General features: G+C 39.6%; 1 protein-coding gene across 1 annotated transcript in view; it reads right to left on the bottom strand.

Moving 5' to 3' along the window:
• LOC148949074 (uncharacterized) overlaps positions 1 to 12,362 on the bottom strand; it is a 121,554-nt gene that overhangs the window by 73,246 nt on the left and 35,946 nt on the right. Inside the window, exon 5 of the mRNA XM_089092814.1 lies at positions 9,863 to 9,985. Coding sequence (XP_088948940.1) covers positions 9,863 to 9,985 — 123 coding nt within the window. The remainder of the gene's footprint in view (positions 1 to 9,862; positions 9,986 to 12,362) is intronic.

The raw sequence follows: 12,362 nt of genomic DNA, 5'->3' as shown, positions 1-12,362 counted from the left end.
TATCCATTTTAAAATTTAAATTCCTTTCTCATTTTAGTCTCCGTCGACAACTCAACTCAAAATCATCTATTACAAAGAACACCCACTAAATTAAAATAGTCCCCGAAAAACAGCTCCAAAAGCAATTGCAGCGCCGTGGCTTTATACACCAAACTATTAATCAAATACATACCCCCCCCCCAAAAAAAAATATTAGCCAATCCCTTATCTGCCTGAATTATCATGCTAATGAGAACAATAACAATACAAAAAGGAACCCCATTTGTTGAGGAATTTATCTCAAATCCTCGGAACCAGCGGTAGGGGCTGGTAGCCGGGAAACAAAGCCAAGATCCATAGTTAAAAATATGTACATTGTAAAATAAAAATTGACTCTTTCATAGGTTTAAGACATACATGCTTTATCTAGGCTATATATCTATTCCTAAAAGTTTCTTTTAACCAAGTAGAACGAAACTTCAAAGCCCCTTTTTTTGAAAACATCTTTCTCTGAAAAAAAAAACTTTCACTGTCACTTTTTAAAAGCTAAAATTATAATAAATAAAAATTCAAATAGGAATGACTATCACTGAATATGTGACCGAAATATCTAGTATTTTTTTTCTGAAATTTATAACTATCTATTAAATGGATTTTATCACTATTTGAACTTTTGTTTATCGTAATGGAAAATCAGCAAGGTCTTCGAAATTATCTACTACAATTGTATTAATGCTCATAAGAAAAACTACAACAGGTGATGTCTCTAATTGATGCCTCACAAAAGACACATTCCAAACTGTTTTTAAACTTTTCTATTCATAGAAGGTGAATCGAGTTCTTCGAGTTTGCTAAAACTGTTTATATATATTATTATAAAGTAAGTCAAAAGGGTATTATGAACCGTTTTAATCCGTATTCAGAATTCAACTAAATATAATATTTACAACAGTTGTTTATATACTATCAATTCATTCTTTCTTCACTCGGCGTTCATTGTTCTGTGACGTCAGCCCATGCGACAGATCACGTAAGCCATTAATTGGTACATTTGAGATCAGCCCATTGGAAAGGTCACGTAAGCCATTAGTTGGTACATAAAAGTCCCTCCCTTTCCTCGAAGTTTGTAAAGCGTCAGAGGTTTGTGTTGCGGTAAACTTGGCAAGCATATTATCCGGTTGCTTTGTTCTCGCTTGGATTATGATTCTCTCGCCATTGTTATTGGTGAAAACCATTTCGTTTGTCACTATTGTTAGTAGAGGGGTAGCAGGAGAAGTGTAGTCAATCATTTTTCTAAGGCACTCGTGCTGTTTCCTCCGTACAGCTGCCCCTGGACGTTTCCTTTTTGACTTCGTCAGTGTCAGAAATGGGATCTCGGTAGCGTTGTTCACAGCCGATACGGCTGGTCGGAGCTACCCGATGGCGCCGGATGCTTCCCTGATTGGCTCGAGTTCCGGAAGGTCCTCATAAAAACCCTCGGCGATGCCAACAAGCTTCGCAGACGTCTCGTCTATTTGAACGTCCCTGTCTTCCAACAGGATGATTTATGCATCTTCTTCCATCTAAAAAAGAATAATATTAACACACATATTTACATACAGAGCAACACCTGCTACTTAGAGGCGCGAGAGGGCGTCCGCGTTAGCATGTAATTTCCCTGGTCTTGCACGGATTGTGAAACTCTATTCTTTAGGAGACAGAGCCCATCTTTCAAGGCGATGATTACTACCTCTCACAGAGTATAGCCATGCCAGGGGATTGTGGTCCGTTCCTACCTCAAAATGTCACCCATATAGGTAGTAGCGGACTCGTGAGAGGGCCCAAACCACTGCAGGACACTCCTTCTCTATCGTCGCATATCGAGTCTCTCTGTCCAGCAGTTTTATCGACAGGTAGCAAATTGGATGCTCTCCATCACTGAAGAACAGGGACAGCGTGGCTCCAATTGCTATGTCGGAAGCGTCTGTTTGCAAGAAGAGAGTTTTAGAAAAGCCAGGAGGACACAAAACTAAGTATAATGTAAGTCTGCATTTTAGTTCTTCGAACAAGAATTGGTGTTTAGGCTCCAACGGTAAAATGCCAGGAACTTGTTTCTTGGTTAGTGTACTGAGCTCCCATGAGAGTCCGTCATACCCCTTGATGAACCGAGAATAATAATTGGTCATTCCAAGGAAGGTTCTCAGCGCTTTCTTGGTGGCTGGGCGCTGGAATGTTTTGATTGCTTGTACTGAATGATTGCTTGTACTTTGTTCAGTACTGGACTGATCGTACCTTCCCCCACAGTGTGTCCAAAATATTCTACTTTGGTATAACCAAACCTACTCTTCCTGGTATTGATTTTTAGGTTCACTCTGTTCATACGTTTTAATACTTCACTCAGGTGTCTCAGGTGCTCTGCCAAAGTGTCGCTGAAAACTTATGTCATCAAAGTATGCTCGAAAGTGTGGGTATTCTCTCAATACTTCATCGATCATCCGCTGGAAAGTAGCGAGTGCGCCTTTCAGCCCAAATGGCATTACACGAAACTGGTAATGACCAAATGGAGTCGAAAATGCAGTTTTCTCGACCGAACTACTTGCCATCTTTACTTGCCAGTATCCTTTTCGGCAGTCTATTATCGAGAATAACTGTGCAGTCTGGACGTTTCCCAATACTTTATCAATGCGCGGCATGGGATAGGCGTCGAATTTAGTTATAGCATTTACTTGCCTATAGTCAATGCAAAACCTCCATTCACCGTCCTTTTTTTCACGAGAACTACAGGGGACGACCATTCACTATGTGAAGGTTCGATAACGCCATCTTGCAACATTTTTTTCATTTCTTGTTTCAGTACTTCCCTCTGAGACTTTGGCACACGATACGGTGGAATTCGAATGGGATGATGGGTTCCAGTGTGTATTTCATGTCTTACATTTGTAGTCCCGAGGCTCGTTGACAGAACTTCTTTCTGGACCACGATGTTATTTAGGATTTCTTCCCTCATCTTGTGTGGCAAGGCAGGGTTTATATCCGGTATTACTTCATATTCCTCTTTTTCATAGGTTTGAATGGCAACTGTGTTTTCTTCTTCTTTATAGACCGTTGCGACGAAAACTTCATTGGTGTCTTTCTCATCTCTTTCCTCAAACTTCCTTAGGAGGTTGATGTGTTAGATTGCTTCCTTTTTTCTTGAGCCTCCAAGCTCTATTTCATAGTCGGCTGGCGAAATAATACGAAGCACTTTGAATGGTCCTTGCCAACGGACATCAAGTTTATTACTTCCTTCCGGTTATAAAAGTAGAACTTGGTCACCGATGGACAAGGTCCTTGGGTTCGTTGCTCGGTCGCTGTACCGCTTCATTTTTGCTGCCTCAGTTTCTTTTGTTTCTGTGGCAAAATCGCATATTTCCGATAATCGCAGGCACATCTGTCGAATATATTCTGCAATAATTATTAGGTCTTCCCCCGTTTTATCTTCCCACTCTTCTTGCATTAGGTCCAGGGCCCCGCGAGGATTCCGTCCATACAGTACCTCGAATAGGCTATACCCAAGACATGGATGAGTTTTTTCTCGACATGAGAATAGTGAGAATGGTATATACTTGTGCCAGTCGATAGTTGATGTCCCTACGTATTCCCAAAGCATGGATATTAGAGTCCAGTTCAACCTTTCAGTTTGTCCATCCGTCTCCGAGTGGTACGGACTTGTCCTTATCGGTTTTATATTCAGTACGTGGTACAACTTCTTCAAGACAAAACACAGGAAATGATTTCCTTGACCTGTCAAGTTATCGTCGGGAATTCCATAACGCGAGACGAAACTGGCAACTTCATCTGCAATAACGGGTGATTTTGTTGACCGCAGTGGTATAGCATCAGAATATCTAGATCCGTAGTCAGTAATAACTAGAAGCTACCAATGACCTGCGGAGCTTTTAGGTAGAGGTCCAACTATATCAATGGAAATTCTCGAGAATGGCTTAATTATGGTGGGAAGAGGCCTAAGGGGTACCTTTTCCTTTGGTTTGCGTCTGGCGGTCATTTGACAAGCTGTGCATGACTTGATGTAACTACCGACGTCTTCGCAAATTCTGGGCCACCAAAAACGACATAGGATGCGGTCACTGGTCCTTGCCCTGCCTAAATGACCACTCATCACGTTGTCATGACCTATCTTAATAATCTGTGATCTATACTCACCGGGGACAATCAGCGGCTTTTTTGTTCTACCAAGATGATCAGTTCAAAGTCGGTAATAAATTCCGTATTAGAATAAAAACTGCTGAGGAAGAGAGCCATCAATTTCTCGCAATGCTGTCTCCTTCATAAAATTAAATGTTGGGTTCTTTCCTTGGAGCTGAGACAGTGCTTCAGATGTGTTGTTCTGGCGCTCCCTGCATGTTGTTATGTTACTGACTAATTCCGGATCAGAACCCAGATTTCCAGCTTAGGTTGTTGTGTCTGAAATCAGATCCTTGTTGTTGGGGTCAGACTGATCTGTGGCAGAGAAATGAGGCAGGGTTGTGACCTCTGTCTGAGAAATCATTTGTCCTGAGCTTGAAACATCTTGCAGTTTTGTCACTGATGACATGTCGCGGGGTCAGAATCATGCAGAGCCACAGTCGGGGCTTCATGGAACTATGGTTCTGAGCTGGGACAACTATGATTCCTTGATGATCTCTGCCTGGCTTGACATCGTGTCGTCACAAAGGCTTCCTTTGTTTCCGCTTCGAGTTGGTATCCTATCAAGGTGGTATCCAGAGGGAGGGGGTAGGGAGGTATTATATTTAAATGATAATATCTCGACATTTTTTTATTGAAAGCAGGGATGCCAAAAAGTTATTTTTTTTTTAATTTAAAGCAGAAATGGCATCCTATCAAGGTGGTATCCAGAGGGGGGGGGGGTTAGTGAGCTATCATATTTAAATGATAATGCCTCGATTTTTATTTGAAAGCAAGGATGCCAATAATGAAAAGTTGACAACAATTGACAAGATTTTCGTGAGTTATACTTGATACAGCAAGAGAAAGGGACACATGCGTCCAACCTGTTTTTTTTTTCTTATTGATAAAGCGATTTTACTTTGAAAACATTCATTCATAAGTACCAGACAGATTCACACTAAACCGGATTGGTGTGACGAAAGCGATATCGACATCCCCACCTAACGTTGCGCTCCAGTGAAAATGGTGTCCTTGGTCCAGTGCCCAAGTTACATTAAAAGGCCAGGTCATAATAAAAGCTTTCAATTTGAAAGGTTTAAACAGGAGTCTTTGACAGTCTTATAACCTCAGGATACTAGATGTTGTAACGTTCATGCGTATCTACAGTGGTTTAAAAAATTCGATCACCCCAAAAATGATGACCAAAAATATGCACAAATATAACAAATGTAACATTCGGAATATTATAACACTTTTTTCAAAGCTTTGAAGAAAAGAAAAAAAGGCTAAATACCCCTAACTACGCTTGAAAACTATTTTAAAAAGAAACTCTTTGGAGATTTCCACGGATATGACCATAGCAGAAGCTTTGAGCCTGGGTAGGGATCAAAGAGAAGTCTTTGAGTATTTTGACCATAGGTGACTTATTGTTGCGATTTTCTTAAATTTGGTAATTTTTGTGAGCATTTGAAAATCAAAGCTTAAACTCAATAACTGATACTAAGTCTCCTAACATTTTGCTTGGATTAAAAGTGACGAACTAGGATGAAAAATCTCAACATCTTCCTGGAGCTACTTCAGTCTGCAAATTATTTCATTTAATTACATTTAAAACGGATGAGCTTTTCATTTTTTACCTAAGAAAATAGCTGGCACTTCATTTTTCTTCATACCGAATAAACCATTAAGTATTTTTTGTTTCATTGTAATTGAAATGTTTTCATGTGAAGTGTTCATCATGTATTTTTCAATTTGATAAATTTACTCCTTTTAAATGCAGTTTATAATTTAGCTGATATTAGGTATTTATGAGTTTATAATTTGGAATGGATCTACAAAAGAAAAAATGAATAATATCCAAAAGAGCAGCCAAAAGCAATAAAAAAGCAGCAGTTCAGCCTTAGCCTATATGACATATATTCTATAAAGAAGCCATAAAAAAAACTTGTAAATGCATTTTTTTTTAATTGTTATTAAAAACCAGTTTTTAATACAATGAAGGCTTTTTAGGAATCCAAAAGAGAAAAAAAAACAATCAATATCAAAGTCACCCATTTCAACTGGTTTAAAGGTGACAAAACAGATATAGGCAAAGGGCTTTATGAAAAAATTAAGCTTCTAAGTTCAAAGTTATATTCAAAGTTTTTACCCAGATAACTAACGAATTTTGTGTTGAAGTTTTATTTTTGGTAATTATTTATGTTAAGAATACATAGCTAATAGATACGTCAACTATTATGCAAGGGTTCTGAGACGCCACAGCCATTTCGTTTCTACTAGATTTCTACTTCTCTTGATGAATAACAAAGAAGACCAGTTTCCAGCCAGCGACTTATGAACTCATGAATAGGCTCGAATCTGTTGTAAATTTAAGGTGTGATTTGAGAAAGACGGATGAAAACATTAATGTTTGCGGTCAATATATATAGCGTCGGCGGCGCACCGCCGACGTCTTACCGGCGGCGCGTTGTTTTTGGCCCCGGCGCCACCGGTCTTCCCTCATCGGTGCGTTTCAGCAATCTCGAAGAAAATTTGCAATCTTAGTTTCACCTCAACATGCCAACATCGTAGCCGTTACGTGCATATCCCCTATGATAGATGGGAAATCTATCTGTAATTTTGTGCTATGGAAAAGCTGGTTACCTATTTATAGGTTTGATGGCATGGTAATAAATAAACACTAAATTTTTCTAAAGCATTGTTTCTCAGATTTTATAGTATGTGGAACCCCTCCCCCCCACCAAAAAAAAGGTAAAAAAGTCGACTCCTAAACCATTTTATAATACCCACAAAATATGCGCCATATTAGCTGTTCTTCAAGTACTCAGTGCCGGGTGTCTCCTGTTCTAGGCAGTCTAACCATACCATATCCCTGCGTGTTTGTTGTTCCGACTTGGCAAACAGCACTACAAGTCCGAGGAAAGGTAGTAAACATACTTGCTGAAAAAGGCTACTTCATGTCACATCAAATGTCCAACTTAGAAGAAGTATTGGTACTCTTTCCCTTTGCTAACCTTCTTAATAGCCTCATTTCAAAAGCGAAGAACGGAAGTCAATGCAGTGCCTTCAATTGAGTAACTGATAGCTCCTTTGTCTTGGATGCAGTAAACTGACCATCAATACATCAGGTCATTATTCAGGCATTTTCGGCTATTCTTGGAAGCTAAGTACGCCAAAACAGCATAGCTGCCTGATTGCTGTATAGCCGCTCAAGACTCCAGAGAAGAAACCCAGAGAATGCTTGCGTATGGAATTTCTTCAATAGGCCCAAATGTCAGGATCAATCAAGCAATTTTACAGAGTTAAAAGACAGTGCCCTAATGTAAAATCTCGGAACCACGAGCTTGAACCGCCCTGATGCAAGGATTCAGGAAACTAGAATACAACCCTTCCTTTGCTTGTCAATAATCGGAGTCTCGACATGTGCAAAAAGTTTAACTCGAAGTTGCTTCGTAAAACGTTAGGTAATGCATGCGAGGAAGTTTATATGCTTACATAAGCAAATTTGAATTGTGCCGCCATCTGGCTTAAGATAGCACTGTCAAATTTCTAGGGTTTTTGGAACCAGCCAAAGCGGCGGTACCAAACCAGCAAGTGCAATACTGCAGTTATTGAGGACAACACATGCTATCAGGATTAGATGGTCTAGTCGCATTCAGGCTCTGTGCAGGCTGCAAGACGTATACAGCAGAAGTAGTTGACATGGTCATGTGCGGTATCTGTGCCATCGGGGAAAGTCACTCATCTTTGTTCATCATTTTTTTTCTTTATTTGTATCTATACATTTTTAGATACCTATTAACTAATAAACAAGGAATCTTTTTATTGTAAGTTTTATTTTTTCTGATCGACTGACAACGCTTGCCTATGTGTTCGAAAATTTCCCGGGGGGGGTCCCAACCTCCTAGGAAGAGAAACAATTTGCAACAAGATCTTCTCGGAGTACTGCTTTATAATAGATCGATAAAAATATTTTGTCTATACAAAGGTCAACAAGGATCGTGAAAAAAAAAAAAAAAATACATTGTACTCACATCGATCTTTACTATAAAAATTTCAAGCCTTCCAATCACTTTCGACTATTAAAAAGGGCACCAGCCCTTTCAATTTCCAATCTAATGAGCTCGTTTTGGACTTTCTACAACAACCCTTTCTATAAAAAAAAACTTATATGCCCACAGGGCATAAATTACAACCCTTGCCCAGAGGGCTGTGAGGGGGTTCTCATCCTCAAAGACCTAATTTCCAGAACTTTCAACTAGGTTGAAGAAAATTGCTATTTTAATATTTTGATTGGATGTGTTTGGGAAAATGGTGGGCGTGAGAGAGGGGTTAGTTGCCCTCCAATTACTTTCAACTATTAAAAAAAGGCACCAACCCTTTCAATTTCCAATCGAATGTACCCTTTTGAAGTTTCTACGACAACGCTTTCAATAGAAGACCTATTTTGCCCCCCTGGTACCATTTACAACCCTTGCCCTGAGGGCGGGGGGGGGTTGTCATCCTCAAAGACCTAATTTTGACAACTTTTAACTACATTGAAGAAAATTTCTATCTCAAAATTTTGATTGGATGTGTTTGGGGAAATGGTAGGCGTGAGGGGGGGGGGTTGGTTGCCCTCTAATCACTTCCGAATATTGAAATGGGCACTAGCTCTGTAAATCTCCAATCGAATGAGCCCTTTTTGAAGTTTCTACGACAGCGCTTTCTATAAAACCATATATGCCCCAGGGCATAATTTACAACCCTTAACCTGAGGGCTGTGAGGGGGTCGTCATCCTCAAAGACATAATTTCTGGACCTTTCAACTACGTTGAACTAAATGGCTATCTCAAAATTTTGATTGGATGTGTTTGAGGAAATGGTGGGCGTGAGAGGGGGGTTACTTGCCCTCCAATCACTTTTGACTATTAAAAAGGGCACTAGCCGTTTCAATTTCCAATCGAATGATTCATTTTTGAAGTTTCTACGACAACGCTTTCTATAAAAACAAACCTTATATGCCCCCAGGGCATAACTTACAACCCTTGCTCTGAGGGTTATGGGGGGAGTGTCATCCTCAAAAACATAATTTCCAGACTTTTTAACTACGTCGAACAAATCGCTATCTCAAAATTTTGATTGGATGTGTTTGGAGGAATGGTGGGTGTGAGAAGGGGTATAATTTATCCTCCAATAACTTTCGACTATTAAAAAGGGCACAAGCCCTTCTAATTTCCAATCGAATAAGCTCTTTTTGAAGTTTCTATAACATCACTATCTATAAAAAACCTTATATGCACCCAGGGCATAATTTACAACCCTTGCCCCGAGTACTCTGAGTACCCCGAGTACTCAAAGACCTAATTTTTAAAATTTATAACTACTTTGAACAAAATGGCTATCTAAAAATTTTTATTGGATGTGTTTGGGGAAAAGGTGGTGTGAAAGGGGTGCTAGTTGCCTTCCAATCACTTTCGACTATTAAGAAGGGCACAAGCCACTCCAATTTCCAATCGAATGAACCACCCCTTTCGAAGTTTCTACGACAACTCCTTCGATACGAAGTGCCCTGGTCTAAGACCAAAAACACACAAAAAAAAATAATACATTGTGCCAACATATTTCTTTACTTAGGTAGCGCTGTTGCGCTGCCTATGACAACCCAGAAACTATTTTTGGCACATGGGTAGGTGCACTTTAGGTAAGAAAAGGAAAGAAGAGGAAAGATTTAAGCAAAGGAGAGATGAAAAATTACCTCCAGAACTGAAGAATGGTCATACTTTTCCACCAGATTCATTATTTTGTCTTTAGCCGACTCGTCTTTTAACATTTCGTTGCTAACAAAAAAATCTTTAATTTGGCCAATCAAAGAGCTAACCTGAAATAAAAAGAAATTAATAAATATTATAAAATCAAGAAATTCAATGCAGAAAACAAGAAGCTGAAATGCTAGAAAAGCAAGTGCGTTGGGAATTAAGTTTATTGACAACAAAAGACCTGATCAAATTTTCCCTCTCTAGCTTCCTTCTAAAAAGAAGTTACGTTAGTCTTTATCAAAAACTTTTCAATTATCTCCTTTCTTTTTCACTCATCCACGCCTACTTAGGACTAAAATGCTTCATCAATTGATGTTACAATTACTTTACCACTCCTATAAACCATTATAACAGGGGGCGTTGAAGTTGGCTGCCCCACCGTCTAATGAGGATATAGAAAGGGCTTCACGAAAATTCATAAGTTTACCCCCATTGCTTAAATATTTGAATAAGACAGAAATGACAAACGCAAGGCAAGCCCGGGAAACGGCAATTTGGTTCATCTGGTCATACTCATAGCTACTATCACGATTGCGCAGCTTCCGATTTTCAGGTGAAGCTATGCGCAGATTTAATGCCCACCATCCTCCATCCTCTTTGCCTCAGTTCCTTTTACTTCGCTCTTTTTGCTGACTAAACCAGTTATTATGATTTCCGATACACTAGACCTAAATGTCAAATACTTACATTTTAATGACGCAGTGATCATTCTATATGGCAGCGAGATTTCGGCCTATTTCTAAACACGACATTTACATACTTTCATAAAGTAAAATACACATTTCCAAGGATCAGCATCAATACTTAAGAGGAAAAACCTTCCAGTCTTCTATTGAAATTAACGGATCCAAGCCTCAAACAAATTAATATTTAGCATTCATCCTTTTAAGATAGGAAGGCAACTTTTGTCGTTTTTCGGAAACAAACACCTTCCAATGTGAAAATCAAGACTTACGGCTAAGAAAAAATTTAATGAATATTTTTTATAGCCGGAGTTGAGAGTGGTCGTCAGAAAGGAGGTCATGGGCCAATGCGATGATTCTTAGATCAATATTATCCCGTCAAGGTCAGTTTTATTTCCAAGTCATATGCAGCGCACTAGCGCTGACTAAGTAAAGAACGATGTGGGCACAATGTATTTTTTTTTCTCGATACCCGGGCAATTCGTATCGAAGGAGTTGTCGTAGAAACTTCTAAAAGGGCTCATTCGAATGGAAATTGGAGTGGCCGGTGCCCTTTTTAATAGTCGAAAGTGATTAGAGGGCAACTAGCCCCTCCCCCCACGCCCATCATTCCCCCAAACACATGCAATCAAAATTTTGAGATAGCCATTTTGTTCAGCGTAGTTGATTTCCCGATAGAAAATATATTTTTGAGGAGGACACTCCCCCACAACCCTCAGGGCATGGGTTTTAAGTTATGCCCTGGGGGAATATAAGGTTTTTATAGAAGGCGTTGTCGTAGAAACTTCAAAACAGGCTCATTCGATTGGAAATTCAAAAAGCTAGTGCCCTTTTTAGTAGTTGAAAGCGATTGGAGGGCAACTAGCCCCCCCCCCCACGCCCATCATTCTCCCGAATACATCTAATCAAAATTTTGAGATAGCCATTTTGTTCAGCATGATTGATTTCCATATAGAAAATATGTTTTTAAGGAGGACCCTCCCCCAGAGCCATCAGGGCAAGGGGTTTTAAGTTATGCCCTGGGGGCATATAAGGTTTTTAAAGAAGGCGTTGTCGTAGAAACTTCAAAAATATCTCATCCGATTGGAAATTCAAAGGGCTAGTGCCCTTTTTATAGTCGAAAGTGATTGGAGGGCAACTAGCCCCCCCCTCCCAGGCACATCATTCCCCCAAACAAATCCAATAAAAATTTTTAGATAGCCATTTTGTTCAGCTTATTTGATTTCACGAGAGAAAAAATTTTTTTGAGGAGGACACTCCCCCAAAACCCTCAGGGCATGGATTATAAGTTATGCCCTGGGGGCATAATGGGTTTTTATTAAAATCTTTGTCGTAGAAATTTGAAAAAAGGCACATTCGATTTGAAATTGAAAGGGCTAGTACCCTTTTAATAGTCGAAAGTGATTTGAGAGCAACTAACCCCCTTCTGACGCCCACCTTTTCCTCAAACGCATCCAATCAAAATATTTAGATAGCCATTTTATTCAACGTAGTTTAAAGTAGTAGATTTAAGGACGTCAAGGATGAAAGCCCCTCCCCCCAGAGCCTTCAGGGCAAGGGTTGTAAGTTTTGCCCTGGGGGCATATAAAGTTTTTATTGAAAGCGATGTCATAGAAACTTCAAAAAAGGCTCATTCGATTGGAAATTCAAAAGGCTAGTGCGCTTTTTAATAGTCGAAAGTGATTGGAGGGCAACTAGCCCCCCCCACGCCCATCATTCTCCCAAACACATCCAATCAAAATTTTTAGATAGCCAT

Source organism: Artemia sp. Qi Xiang Cuo, chromosome 8 (assembly GCF_049724085.1).
Source record: "Artemia sp. Qi Xiang Cuo chromosome 8, ASM4972408v1, whole genome shotgun sequence".
NCBI classification, from domain to species: domain Eukaryota; kingdom Metazoa; phylum Arthropoda; class Branchiopoda; order Anostraca; family Artemiidae; genus Artemia; species Artemia sp. Qi Xiang Cuo.
The sequence above is the reverse complement of the archived record's forward strand: the minus strand, read 5'-3'. Positions and strand labels throughout refer to the sequence as shown.